The 15,368-nt window shown below is 37.8% G+C and overlaps 1 protein-coding gene across 3 annotated transcripts in view; it reads right to left on the bottom strand.

Moving 5' to 3' along the window:
* The window catches only part of SLC44A1 (solute carrier family 44 member 1), a 68,558-nt gene that overhangs the window by 7,346 nt on the left and 45,844 nt on the right, over positions 1 to 15,368 (bottom strand). For all 3 annotated transcript variants that reach the window (XM_075079754.1, XM_075079752.1, XM_075079751.1), the window contains exons 6-14: positions 14,301 to 14,470; positions 12,333 to 12,422; positions 10,151 to 10,278; positions 9,056 to 9,242; positions 6,698 to 6,863; positions 3,370 to 3,526; positions 3,026 to 3,109; positions 1,811 to 1,948; positions 250 to 486 (exon numbers count right to left, since the gene is read on the bottom strand). In XM_075079754.1, the coding sequence (XP_074935855.1) occupies positions 250 to 486; positions 1,811 to 1,948; positions 3,026 to 3,109; positions 3,370 to 3,526; positions 6,698 to 6,863; positions 9,056 to 9,242; positions 10,151 to 10,278; positions 12,333 to 12,422; positions 14,301 to 14,470 (1,357 nt within the window). The remainder of the gene's footprint in view (positions 1 to 249; positions 487 to 1,810; positions 1,949 to 3,025; positions 3,110 to 3,369; positions 3,527 to 6,697; positions 6,864 to 9,055; positions 9,243 to 10,150; positions 10,279 to 12,332; positions 12,423 to 14,300; positions 14,471 to 15,368) is intronic.

Raw genomic sequence — 15,368 nt, 5'->3', positions numbered from 1 at the left:
CAAGACAACTGCTCATCTCACAGCCAGAGCATAAAAGCCAATACCTGTGATGTCAAGGGAGGGAAGCATCGTTACTAACGTGATGCTTGTCAGACCACACTATTTGCTGATCAAGCCATGAACAAGACAGGAAGGTAACCCAGGTAAAAAAAATTACAGTATCAAACTCAGCTAGTGAGTTCACTCTACTCTCCAAATACCCATTTTATGAACCATACTCTTAGCCTTAGAGAGCAAGGGGAAACTTACCATGAGAACTTTATCCATGTAGAATTCCCTCCCAGGGCTCCCATCATTGTATTTTGTATCGATGGCAAAACATAAGAAAAGGACATCAACAACCATTTCATAAATGGAAAGGAAGCAGTGAGCAACCAGGAACGCAAAGAGGCAGACAATGATGAGTGGCAGCACCCAGATGGTGTAATCTTGTTGGTAATTCAGTAACATAATCCCAGCCAAACCTGTACTGCAGACAATCAGGGCCTGAAGAAGAAAACAGAATACAACTCTAATGGCAGAAGCCTTCTGATTTTTTTTGCTTTGTTTTCAACCTATGTGCTTCTTGCTCTGCCAGTGCTAGAACTAGGAGTTACAGATGCTAGTGGTAATGATACTTTATGTCCTGGATTCCCCACATCCCTGAGTGTAAATGACAAGGGGAGAGGGAGGGAGGAAGGCAGGTCTTTGTGGGGGTACAGTATGTTTTTCGTTTTGCTGGCAGAAACAACTTCCAAGCTCGTCTTACCTCTGCCTCGTCTCCGAGCAGGGAAAGTCGATCAGAATTCATGTGACGCACTTTATTGAAAAGTCTCCACAGAACTACACTATGTGTGACGCCCTAACAAGATATTTCACTGGGTACCAGTTTGGTCTTTGGGAATGACAACAGGACTAAAACAATTGTCGTGACCACTCAACATTTTTGACATTTCTGAATCTATTATTACGAACACTGCAGCTAAACATGAAACTGTAATATAGGTCAGCTTTACTGTGTTATGAAAAAATCGGGTTCCACTGATAGAGGAGACAGGCTGGCAGCCTGGCATTGTTTTAGCTGATACTGTTTTTCATATGCTGCACCGTTCATTTTAACATTTCTGTCACCTGTGCATTTCTCTAATAATTTGAAAGACATCTTTTCAGGGAGATGTCCCTTTCAGACATCTCTATAAAACCACACTATGTAATTTCATGGTCTCCCAAGCACCTATATCTTCATTATGTGTTAATTTCTTCTCACAACTTATTGACTTAATTACTGGATTAAAAGTTCAGCCCACTGTACTCTGACTTAATAAAAGTAGAGCAATGTAATAAGGAAGACAGTTCAGTTCAAGCTGGAAGTTCCTCATAGCAGGCTCCTATACTACCTTCCAGTCCAATTTTGTCACAAACGGTGATCAGTAATGTGCCAATCTTCAGCATAAACCTGGAGAGCCCTTACTGAACAGAATTTAGAGGAAATGCTTCCTGTCCTTACCTTTCTAGATTTTAACCACAAAACCAATCAAAAACTCAGAAGTTCTAATAATCATTTTTCCCTGGACTCCCTAAAAATAAATTAAAGCAGAAGGTGTCATCATCTTCAGCTATTCCTTTCTGATCCGTTTTACTTAACGTAAGGGAGCCATCTGTTTATCCTCCCTATCCTGGACAGTCCCGTCCTGATACGATGCAGCTAGATGTGATAAAGTGCATGCTAAGAAACATGAATTTGAAGGCATTTGGTATCTGGGGTGCAAGACATTGCTAAGGAAAGCTTCCTACTATGTAGGTCAGTAACAACTGTAAACAGCAGACATACCTTTCCTAGAAACAGCATAAAATCCCCAACTGTGTTTATGGCAGCCACTCGCAAAGCATTTTCCACTAGAATAACAAAGGCATCCTTTGCTGAGGTGCAGAAGTTGGTGCTGTTGATAGCTGTGGCTGTATATGCATTCTGGGAAAAGCAGATTGAAGATTTACTCATGGGATGATCAGATATTTCAGAGGGAGTGGGGGAAGAAGGGGGAGAAGATACGGCTTCTGAGTAAGTCACCTAAGTCATATGATGTTCATGAACACAGATTCCCTTAAGAGTTGTTGACTCAAGCAGCATGTACCAGCTCACAAAAGACTATATGAGGCAGAGAATTACTATTCTTCTCCTCCCTTGCTCATCACTTATGCACTAACAAGTTTATTCCAAAAATGTAATTAAACAGAATTTGCAATTTCTCTGCAGGAGGAGGTGACCAGTGGCATAACTACAGCAATTAAGCAGTTAGAAAAAATATTCTGGAAGTATGAAAGGGTTTGAGAGTCATACGAGTCCACCAAGATAATTCCTAGATACTTCACTAGACTACACTCAAAGTTAGGCAGGGCAATTTTGAAGGATTATACTGGTTTTGATTTTGTTCTGTTTGTTTTTTTTTTTTTTAAATGCCACCTTCTGCTTTTATTTCTGTATTTTCACAAGCGAAAAAATTAACAACAGTGAAAGGGATGTTAGAGAGATATTAAGACATGCATTTAACAGAGATGGAACCACAGGCCAATAAAATATCTTTTACAAAGGGGTCTGACCAGACATTGTGTTGCAACTTGCAACTCTCTTTCCACTTTGTAGATGATGATGACAATTTTTATGTTAAATACAGTTTTTCAATTGTATGAACCTTAAATATTACACCTAGAAAAGCTTCGTTCTTTTTTCACAAACATATTTTGAAACTCAGATGTAGTTAGATAGAGTAGACATAAGGAGGAACACCTCCAACTACTAAACAAATTGTTATGAAGTTGAGATACCTTATTCACAGAGATGAATACCAGCTATTTTTCACCTTTACAAGGTAAACAAAGACTAATGTAGTGATTTGCAGTGTAATTTCAGTAATGGAGACAAGACTGAAGTACTTTCACTGAAGTTCAGTTCCAAAGTATGATACCTTATGTGTCAGCCTCAGACTGCATTCTGGGAATCATATATATTATCAGCCCTTACATAAAACTTGACTATTGAAATCCTTACCTGATTCAAGTAGGTCAGGCACTTTTCTAGACACCAAAGGCAGCAGATGCAGGCTTTGAGCATACAGCGAGCACAAGCATTTTCCTAGGAAATCACAGAATGTGGGAAAACAAAGATAAAGAGTAATAACAACAGATCTTAAGAAAACAATATTCCTTTGTGTTTCAGTAACTGATACTCAGCTTGGTAACTTAAGCAGTCCCTCCCAGTCCCATGGTCCTTTACCAAAAGGTAGACCAAAAATTCCAAAACAAGACTTCCAGCCCCACACAGATTAAATTAAATTAGGTGTAAACATATCAGGCGTTGAGTTTCAGTAAGAAAATGAAATCTATTTCTCTTACTTTTCCTTTGAGTTGTGTATGAATATACATAAGAATCATTCGTGGTATCTTCACTAGCGTGATAATGAAAGACCCCTTTGCCACCGTTCCTAGGTGGTAGCAAACAAGGCGATTAACAGATGCCAGAATAGGCATGAATGGCAGATTCCTTTTCTCCCTGTTGAAAAAGAATAAAGTAGAGTATCAATATGTATTTAGTGTCATCTAGAAATACTACAAATTCTCAGTAAACTAATGCGCAAAAGGAATGTATTATCCTCATACTAGCTTTCAGTGTTCATCAGTTCACACTGATGGTGTGGGCAAGTCACAGTTTCGGCTCTAATGCAATAATAGGAAGAGGATAAGGAATTGGTATGTCTTAAGGGCAGTCCTACTAGCAGTTGGCTGCATTACCACTATCACCAAGTAGCAGTTTCCACAAAATTACATTTATTGGTGTACAATTTAAAGCCTTCCAAAAAAGTGAGAAACAAAGCTAGAATTTTTTTTCAGTTGGACTACTGATAACTTGCCTTCCCCGTCTCTCCTGTTCTGTTGGAGGTCTTTGTGGAGACTTTGGAGAGGACATTACTATTGTTATTTATTAGGCAAATTCTTTTCTCAGATGTTTTGCATTTCTGATTTAGCTATTATATCCTCAAGGAACAAAGTATTAAGCCTTAAAACAAGCTATTTTATTGCAACACGGCTAGAAAATTTTTGTTCTATCAGATGAACAGTCACCTTCCCAGTTTTGAAGCAATTCCCTCAAAATCTGTATTTCCCACCAAGGAAGCCACTTCTATTTCTCTCTCAAAGAACAGCTTTATTCAACATTTAAAGAATGGCTCTTCCTCTTTATTAGAAATATGAACGTAATACTAAGCATATTAAAGGAACAAATGCTAACATTCCAAACATAAAATTTCTCTCCAGCTTGGGAGAAAGCTATTTTAATGGAAGCTTCATTCAAAAAGATACAAAAAGTAGAGTCTTCATTCCATGAAAATAACATCTGCTTAACTTAATCCTGCAATGTTAATGATTAAAATAGTTTTACCCTACATTTTCTTCCAATTAACTTTCAGAACGCAGGTGGAAGAAGCCAAATTCTACTCCCTAAATCACCTAAAAAGTCTGAGCCTTACATCCACGCAACCCAACCGCAACCCAACCACAACCCAACGACCTCCTGCTTTTGAGGTAAATGTCACTGAGGGCACAGAGTCTGTAACGCAGAACACCTTGAGGTCTGTTATTGCCTGAGTTGAAAGGAATCCATCTGGCTAAGGCAAATGAACAGTGAACATATATAAAACATTTCTCCATAGATAACTTCACCTCATTTGCTGTGGAAAGCTGTTAATATGCAAAATAATGGGGAAGTCCAAGTTAATGCTCTTTTCTTTCTTACTAAGTCACTTTTCAGATTAGAATTGTACCTTAAAATGCAGAAAAGATTAACAGTAGGGACAGATGGGTACTTACTAACCTAAAGTAAAATTCCTGTTATAGAAAGATAGGGTACAGTTAAAAGAAAAATCACTCATCCTCAGGTCACAGAAAATACATAAACTTAGAGATGAAGTGAACGCATTGCTAAGTGATCTATTTCAATACAAAGTTATCCTCTCTCCTCTGTATTTCCGTAGTTTGTTACTCAATCTAGTTTAATTATTCACAAGATTACATCCCTGTAACGTCTTGCAATAACTTCACAGATGCATTTCATTGGTATACTGGAGGGCTTAATAATTAATAAAATAACATAATTTCTGTCAGCACAGTAAATTAATCCCTTGCCTTTGATTTTGTTTTAGAGACTAAGGCAGATAAGGAGTCAAATGTGATTCAGATAACAGTCTCAATTAAAAAGACAAACCAATTAAACATTTGTGATTTGAATCATGTACTTGAAAAATTTCTGCATGCAGTATTTAAAAACCCATTTTCTAAAAAACGAGACTCTTAAAAGCACATGGCAAGAATAGAGTGTGGCTGCTGGATACCACTAGAAATTTTTATAAACCATATTCTTCTGATGAAAGGCTAAAAACACATGCCAAAACCAACTAGCTGAACTACACGTGTATTTAGGATACTTCTTGTGGATGGCATCACTCCAACATCTTAGCTTTCCTTTCTTAAGTAAACCACCTTTGCTAAGTATCTTATCAACATCCTTTACTCATGCTGCTCTTGAGGAGGAGTAGGAGTTGTATTTATATTGTTTGGAAAAGACTTTGAGAACATCTGAAATAAAACTACTCATCTAGTTCTTGAACAATGATGTGGCACTTTAGAGGGGCGGCAAGTTGAAGAAATGTATCATGAACTACTAGATCTAGGATGACATGTGGAGAAGCTTCATGAAACTCTACTTTTATAAAACAGATATCAGTGTACTTACTTCTTTTCCTTACCAAAAATACTGCCATAGTTCTGCTCTACATACCAAAATGTAATCCTTCAGATCACTGAAGTACTATTTACTCTCATGAAACACTAACAAAACACCTGATACCATTTTTTTTCCTGAAAAACCTGGGTTCTAAATGGCTAAACACAGAACTTTCACTTTCACCTATTCAAGGTAAATTTTAAGCAATTGTAATTTCAGAAAAGTTTTAAAATACTAGAGACTAAAACCCCAAAGCTAAGTTTGTAGTTCTGAAATCAGTTTCTTATCTCTGTGAAGCAAAATTCTTGTGCCTGAAGGTTGGTAAAACGATTTCTTAATAATTAGTATTGCCTTCTTGAATATCTAGCAGAAAAGCCGGCGTAAAGTATGCCCTGATACACAACTTGGTACACAAATATAGCAATGCAATATGGAACTTTAATGCACACATATTTTGTATCACCTTTTAGTTGAAAAAGATCTGGTCAGAATTTATATGTAAATGATTAATAACACCTGAAGGAATCTTATGTAAGAAAGATTAACGAAGCACTGTAATAAATAAAGGGTACTGTTTTGCAATTCAAATAAAAATCAATTGCTTTCAATATTTTTTTATCTCTACCATGCTCATCAGCATTAATTATTAGCATTACAGATGATCATCCGTGTGCATTCTGCTTTGTAAGCAACCATCTGTGTCCATACAATGAGCACAGGTTACAAGGCAAACAAGACTTCAAGTCCTAAGTATCAAGAATACCATCTATATTCAGCAAAACAGACTATTTTAGGACTTGACATGATTTATAAAGGAGTCATTAAAATCCAACTGCTCTCCAGCTTTCAGGGTGGAAGCAAGAATTCTTCCCAAAAGCTGTGTCCCTTATTATTTCTGCTAATTCCATTTCTAGGCTGCTCACAGTAGAGCTAAGTTGTTCTTACCTTGTAAAATAGTATGTCACAACAGCCCCTGCTACTGTCATCTGCTGACAGGCTAGGATAAACTCACTGATCCAGACCAGGCCCACTACATGGTACCACCACATATATTTCAAAGGGCCTACCATCCGAAATTCAACAAATCCTTCTTCATTTGGGACAGGACTACCTAGGAAAAAATGAAGATAAAAAGGAAATGGTGCTTACAGCAACTCAGAAAGAAGGAAGCGTATGGTGTTAGCAGTTCATAACTGTCTACAGCAGAGCCCCTCTAGCCTCTACTAATACCACTAAATATCATGTTTAAGAAGATTGTTCGTATGAAAGATATAGCTTTTGAGACAATCAGTATAACGGCATTTGAAAAAAGCACTAAAAATACTTGGAGTGTTCTCAAAATCCCGCAACACCTTTTTATTTTTAGCCACATGGTGAAAATTTCCTAAACTAACCACCACCAAGTAGCAAAACCCCTTAAAACTGAACATTATAGAAGCCTGCCTTAGTCATTCTTAATTTCAGGCTGCTGCTCTGTTGATGGTATTCATACAGTCAGAATCAATATTACACTTCACAGCTCCTTACAGCTGGATGGCAACATTAACGATGGCTTTTGTTTTCCTTACAGTAAGTCTTTGTCCATGTACTTCAACAATATTGTAGCTTTAAAGGTATTTACAGACATAAGGAGCAGCTTTAGAGATTCTAAGCGCACAATTTCATACATTCAGAAATCCATTGACTCTCTGTCTCATCTGAATAGTGATAGCATGTGTTGAGACTGACAGTACATATGAGAACCTTCTTAGGAAAAGTTCTATTTCAATGTGTTAACCCACATTGAGATGTTTCATCTTATACAACAGTTATGTGAATGGCTGATGAGATTCAGGAAAATACTGAAAGTTAACATCATGTGTGTAAAATGCTTACCTTGAAAACCATTGTTTAGACTTAGCACGGATACCACTTTATCCAGCTTCTTACCTATGCATTTACGCTTATATAAAAAATTAGTGTTCTCATGTGAATAAATTCAACTATTGAAATAATTTTGGTTTTGTTGAACAAGCTCTTCATAAAAGTAGGCTGCTTCTCATACGCAGATAGCATACCCTTTTTCAGTTCCCCTGGTTTGGATTGAAAAGATCTGGCCCTATTCGCTCTAAGATTTTGTTTAACTGGTATCAGTGAAGATACTTAGTGCATATAAAGCCAAAAGCATACATTTGTCTTTGCATAATCAAAGCAAATTGAAGAGTTCTGTCAGAAAAATATAATATTTACCTAAATTCTGCTACAAATCTAGTGTGCAGTGGTCTTTAACTCACAGAGTGAAGCATGGGGCTGAGACTTAACTCACTTTCAGAGGCAAACACTTTCTGCACACAGCACAGCATGTAACAAGAACTAAAAATTTCAGCCGTAATGAGAACAAGAACATGAGAATTCTATCACCTCCATCCCTTGCTCAGAATTCAGGCTATGAAATAAAAAAAATATTTATCTTGTGTTATCCTGAAATAGCTCTGTGACCTGAAACACTGATACTTTTGTATCAGCAGTAAACAATAAACTTCAAAATCCTAAGGTTCTAATAATGAATTATGGTCTCTATTGTCTTCAACTTTCTGCAAAACAACAGTCATCTCCCATTTTAAAAAGCAGTTGCTAGGTTTCTGTGCTGAAGTAACTAAGATTTGAACCCACAGGACTAGTTCTAGAAGCTCTTGTCAGATCCTGAACACAAAGCAAGCTCTTTTCTTCTACACGCTTCACAGCGGGCCCAAATTAAAAGTACATTGGCTGCTCTCAGAATATGGTGTACAAACAGGAGAAAATTCTCCCTAATAATCCTGGAAAAGGCTGAAATTAATACTAGACACCTATGTTATGAATAACTGAACACTGCTTTGAGTATATTTACATTTTGGGAGACAGCAAATGTGTGTGACAGCCCTTTCATTACTGTGTCTTCATCTGCGTGAGTACTGGCTACAGTACAATCCTTAGGAGATTAGCTGTAAGATTAGCTGATTTTGACCTGTATATGTAAAATTAGAGGGCATTATTTGAAAAATTGTTATAGCAGTCTTATTTATGGAATTTTGTGGTTTGCAACATGGCAACTTGCAATAAATATAAAAGCTGGATGAAGGCACAAAGTAACATACTGGGAATGCAGACTCAAATGCACAACTTTCTTGAAACAACTCTTTTGAAGTCACTGAAGCAGACAACAGACGCATAATATATGGGGTTTTTTTCCTAGCGGTTTTCACATGCTTTTTAACCAACTCTGCCTGAAATAATCAAAAAATGAAGTGGTATTTATTTAAAGTAAACCTAGTGGCTGCTTACCTGTAGTACCAAGGAAAAGCAGGACTGTGATCCAGTATGTCCAAAAGAGGATAAGCACAAAAAATGTCCAAAATGGCTGGAAGACTAGCAGTGGCAGGTGAATGAAGACCTTGCCGGCCACGTGGAACAAGGCAATGGTGAGAGCTACTCGTTTGCGCATAACTAACATTATCAAGAACAGGATAACCTAGAGGGAGAAGTTTCCAAATCACATTTTAGAGAACTGAAAAATAAGCAAGCTATCATTTTGCACAGCAAGGATATTTAAACACAGCAAATTAACACATGCTCTGTCTCTAAGAACACCAGATCAAAATGTAAAACTTCTATCAGCTTCTTCTGGTGATAAATTATTTTCCACATTATACTTTCAGGGAATTCCAATCTCAAAATTATGTATTTGGAATCATCATCAGCCTCAGGCTCATGAGATTAGACCAGATTCTATCCTCAGCTACGTTTTATAAACCAGTGAAATCGGCAAGATTTAACAAAGAATACAATTTAGCATCTATATTTGGGCATGGTGTGGAGAACTTGTCATCTAAGTTAGTTAAACATTGCTGATTTTTAGTAGTAAAGTCAGTAACTCTGGAACATCTGGAGAAAATGTATGGAGAAACATCTCCAAAAGGTCTGAAGAAGATAAATTGGTACAGTAATAATTTTTAGTATTTTAGTTCACAATGATCCTTCTGTAAGTGGAAGAAGTTTGGGAACAATCGATTTCAGAAGTAGGAACAGTCTAAGGACTTTCAAACAAACTGAAATGATGAAGTACCTCTGAACTGGGAACATAGCAAAAATCTTGTAAGTGAAACTGGATTGGGAGTCCAATATTTCACCAATTCATGGGATTCCCTGTGAACATTTTAAGTAGAGGAGAGCAGCTGCAGGGTCAGTAACTCTCTCCTGATTCAAAAACAGATATTATAGAACAATGCTTGGAAGAAAAAAAGAAAAAAGAAAAAAAACACAGCTTGCAGTAGAAATAAGCTCTTCAAACATGTGCGCAATATAAACCTTTCACCTGAATAAATAGAAACAACCGGGGTGGCAGAACAAGAAAATAACATAGTCATTAGCAAAGCATACCATGAGGACTGTAGCTGAAATGGCATAGATCAGAAGGGCCTGAAGATTGTCTTTGGCTATTTGAGTCTCAGCAGCACTGGCAGATATTCGTTGCTTGGCATACAGCCACCACAGGACTCCTGTACCACCTATGTTTTAGAGAAAACATAAAAGGATAACTGAAAGATGCTCCTTCTATGTGACACAGTTATATTACCGACTACCAAAGAAACTAAACAGTTTATTCTTTTAAGTCTAGTCTTGTACAGAATACTCAAGGGCACTGATGGCTAACCCATCAGAAACTTCTGAGGATGGAGAAGTGCCTTCTTCTCAAGTAGACATACTCTTTTCAGTCCTAACCACTATGACCACTTAAGAGTCCTGCAGCTCTTTGACTCTATTTTAGGGTAAAGTGCTTGAGAGGACTAGTGAATGGGGAGCCCTAAAAATGAAGATCACCACTCCTATTAGACAGACAACAGAGTAACATAAAGAAGCATAAAGAGTTATATGGAAGGACATATGTATATATATGTATAATATGGTAGGGAGTAAGAATTTAAGGTGGGGAACAGAGAGGGACCTTTGGATTAGGATACCAAATAACAAGGGGAACAAAAGTAGGAGCCTACAACTCCTGAGAAGACTAACTGAGAAGAGAAGAAACAGCCCTGATACTGAAAACACCACCTCAGGTTAATGACACATCACTACACCTGCAACAGAGGTCTTTCGGGCACTGGAAGAAATACCAGTGAAAAGCTCAGGAGGCCAATATAGTGTGAGGTACTTTCTTCTAAGCCCTGTTATGAAATCCTAGCCTCATGGCCAGAATTTATTCTCATATTCTAGCTACCTTTCCAAGGTAGAACTTTTCTTAAATACAAGACTCCAGCCCCTCAGAGAGGCTTCTGAGTATCTCTTTTGAGTACCCTTCTCTGTTCTGCTGTTATTTCTGCATCAGCTGCATAAGCTTATCTACAGATCACAAGTTTTTGCTGAAGGTACTCCACTCAGGTCTAAAATGGAGGATGCTCTTTTGGTGTCTCCTAAACAAACAGCGAATACTGAATACGCAGTATGTCTCAGAATGGCATGTTCTTATTCAGTCTGTGTAATGGATGTGATTTTTTAGGACATAATAACAGACGGCAATAAGTCATTTAACTCTTTCACTCAACATAGTTGCTCAGCTCCTAAAGAGAACATAAATGAAAAAAAAAATTTTTTTCCCTTTTCTGTGATCAGTGATCCTGTGAACAGCAAGCAGAAAACCCAAGTGATCCTGAAAAGACAGTGATGGTCTGCCTATTTTTTTTCCATCCCTTGCAGTCATGCATTGCAAGAATTAAATGGCTAGTGCTTCCTAATTATTCTATCTTAGTTCCTTCCCTATGTTCATCTGCCCATACATTTTGGCTTTGCTACTATCAGTAGTAGAAAACTTCAGTTTTACAAATTTAAAAGTTAATGTGATAAAACAAGGCTGTCTTCATGCAAGCTAAATAATTTTGGATGAGACAATCTTTGGCCATTCCCAAGATGGCATGGCTGGTTGCATTCCATACATGATGTAGGTCACGCAGGACTTTGAGTCATATGGAAATACAAGGATTTAATTAGAAATGCTAGAGAAGCACCTTTGCTTCCTCTCCTCAAGAACAGATCTTAGATACACCTACAGAGCTACTAGTAGGACTGAAGGGGTTGATGAACCGGTCAGGGTTGTATGGACACATCTGCATCCTAAGGGTCCCCTGAGGCTGCATAAACAATAGTTGCCCTTTGATTCCTTCACGCTTAAATACACCCAGCGTGTGGGTACACCATTAGACATAACCAGGCTAGCTGTCTTGCTCACATGTTTGGAAGGCCAGTTAAGAAGGAGGCAACGTTTAGGGCTGCGCTAAAAGCGCTGTGAGGAATATCCCATATTGCCTACGTGGGCTCTAATGAGATAGGCTGACAGGAAGCTTGCCAACCAAGCAGGGAGTGCACCACATCTCTAAGGAGCAACATACTCTCTGGAAGAGGACTGCAACTACAAGGTGGCATTTTTCACATTTGTCTTGCAAGGGGCTTAAAGGAAAGCTGAAGAGAAATGCATGGTCCAAGACCTGTGCAGGATGTAGCTGGCCTGAGGACATGGATCACAAAGATTAGAACCAGGCACTCAGAAACTGGGAGATGAACGACTTACCGAGTGATCCCAGAATGACAAGAATTGTTAAAATCCAGACAAGTACTCTTGAAATGTACCTGATTATAACCATCAAAATCATGGATAACACTGCAAAAGAAGACAAATAAAATAAGTAGAGCAATTATTTCAGGTAGAAATAGCCTTCCTAATTCTCCCACTGCACTAAGATAACAGCCTTCTAACAGAATTTTTAGACAGAGATTTGAGGCTTACAAACTCGCTGCACAGATAGTTAAGGAAATAGGCACCTCTACACCTTCTGCTTTGATACTGTTGATTAAAACAAAGAGAGCATAAATACATTTACATGGTGCAGTAAATACAAGACATAATGCATACACACAGACAGATGTATTTAGACAATGGCAAAACAGACAGCAAGACATGATTATACTCCGAGCCTGGTAATACGAGCACACCTCCTGACGACCAGAGCAGAATTTGCACTCAAACACACTTGTTTGACAGTGCAGATAATGTGACACCTGTGTATTCCAAAATGTCATGCCAGTAAAAAGTAAGAAAAATTACTCCTTTATTTTCAACATTCAAAATGAGTTCTTTAAAAAGCTTTGTTCATACAGTTCTACTGCCATTCAGAAACTGCATGTTAATGTCATCTACAATCTCAGCCAACTAATGTATAGCGAGCGGTGTGTATAAGTGCATGCACATATTTTTGCATATCCTTATGTGTGTACCCCAGTTACATGAAAACCACTGGAACCTGGCTTTCTGAATCACACAATCTCACCCACTGTTTAAAAATAAATACGTTCTTTTTAACTATGAAGGCATGAAAAGTATTTTTTAATTAACTGTATGTAAAACTCTGTACTAACTTCTGACTCTAACCCAGCAGTAGCACTGCTAATCAGCCACTAGCTTTCAGATTTGGAACAGTCTTTCTACTATGATTATCAAATACTGCAGCTGTCAAGATAGAAGAATAAACAGCTTTCCAGTTATAGTTGAAGAGATACTCAATGGTCTTTTGTGTTTGGTGGGTTTTGGTTTTTGTTTGTTGGTTTGGTTTTGGTTTTTTTTAATGGTATCTAGCATCCTCACTCCACCCCACACCCCCTTTTTGTTTTTTATAAACCACAAAGGCAGACTGAAAACAAAGGAATTTTTATCTGGTACAGCTTTGCAGTGTTTCTTTTTAAACCACATACTGCTTATACAGATGGATAGTGTTGGTAAGAGTAAAATATATTAATTGGGAAAGTAGTTTATGTGGTTGAGTAGCATTCCACCTTAATTCACAATAATTTGTAAAAAAGAGCACTTCAGCATAGTGCAGTGTGTCCCTCTATAGGCCAGAGGCACCTCACAACTGTAGAAACAATTCAGCACTTCTATACTGCTGGGAATTTCCAGGTCTTTAGACAATGCTGGGATCTGCAAAGGTCTGAAGTTTTAACTTTGCAGGAAGGTGAAGAAGGGAGTAACATACAATACAACAAATGGGCACCTAACTGTCTTGTTTTCCCTCTGAAAGTTCTCATATCCCTGCACAAGTATGTTAAATGCAACAAACTAAACCCCACACTTAGCACAGTGTGCTATCATGCACTTCTCACCTTGTCTTTTTCATTTGGAAAGGGTTTATTTGGATTTGAGTTAGCAGAAGATGAATATTAGAAGAGGGAAAGGTGAGTTTTATAACAAAAATGAGGATAATGGGGATGCTCTGTTAACTATACCAAAACTAATGTTGGCTAATCAACTGCCACTCATCTGTATCTCATAATCAGTGGAAGAGGAGAAAAAACAGGAATGCATATGCATATTGCTTCTGAATAAGTTATCTAGCTGTCAAATAACATTTTAAAAAAGCATTCTGAAGCATTTTCTAAGGGCTCATTGCTATCATACATTCTTTTGCTCATACTGTGGTTAGAGGGTGTTAACAATCTCCTAATGCAGTACTAAGAAATAGCTAGTAATGAGAAAAACAATTACCTAGTGATAACAAGCAAAGTCCCATTATAATCTCTTTGCTGGTCATAACTCCACTAATCAGCCTGTGTAAGACACTACTGTCACTGACAAAGGTGATCAGGGCCTCTGCAAACTTGGCATAGCAGGAAATGTTCACAGGAGCACAGCGATGGAAGAATGGAATAGGTGCACTGGTGACACAAGAAAAAAAAATCAGAAAAAAAAATTACTCCTACTTAATATAAATGCCACATCAACACACAAATGAAAGGTGAATAGATGCAACCACTCCACCCTCATAACATCATAACCAGAAACCATGTGTTGAATGCACAAGTGCTGCTGGAATGAGGATGATCATAATGGGAAGTGATGCAGTTCTTACAAGTAACTCTGTGAGGCTGGAGTGCACAGTCCAATAAGAAATTATTACCCTCCCACCCTTAAACAGCAAGGCTCAGAAAATACACATTCCTATTTCCATTTAATGACTCTCACTCAAGTGTCAGGTGGAGAACCAGCAGCTGAAACAACACCTTTCACTCATGTTAGAATGGAATACTGGCCCATATTTGCAGCAAAAGATATCCCATAATGACAATACTCTTCTTGCAAGCATACATGTTATGCTAAAAGACATCAGCACTTACAGCTGCTGCCAAGAAAAAACAATGTATTTATTCTCAGTCTTTCCCCATACTAAGCTTGTTCTCGTATTGAAGATTACAATCACAGTGTTTACTTTCATTAACTTTGTTAAAATTATGTACCACATTCTTTGTGAAACGTGCAAAGATGCCTCTATTGTTTCACTATTCATGAACAGTTTTGGAAGCATCCTCCACAAAAATACTGACACTATACATTAAACTTTGCAGAATGCTCAGCATAACCTGTTATCAAGTCCACCAGAGAAAGATACAAGAGGGGAAAAACTTAACTTTAAAAGTGGGTAATTTTGTTTTCCAAATGTTTCCCATGAAATAGCTGCCTTTCTTGATCATAAACTATGTCAGATCTCAAAGTGGCCTATTACATCTTTTGATCAATCTTCCCAATTACACCTCAGACACGTGTTCCGAAGCACAT

The sequence above is a fragment of the Phalacrocorax aristotelis genome, chromosome Z (genome assembly GCF_949628215.1).
Source record: "Phalacrocorax aristotelis chromosome Z, bGulAri2.1, whole genome shotgun sequence".
Classification (NCBI taxonomy): Eukaryota; Metazoa; Chordata; class Aves; order Suliformes; family Phalacrocoracidae; genus Phalacrocorax; species Phalacrocorax aristotelis.
The sequence above is the reverse complement of the archived record's forward strand: the minus strand, read 5'-3'. Positions and strand labels throughout refer to the sequence as shown.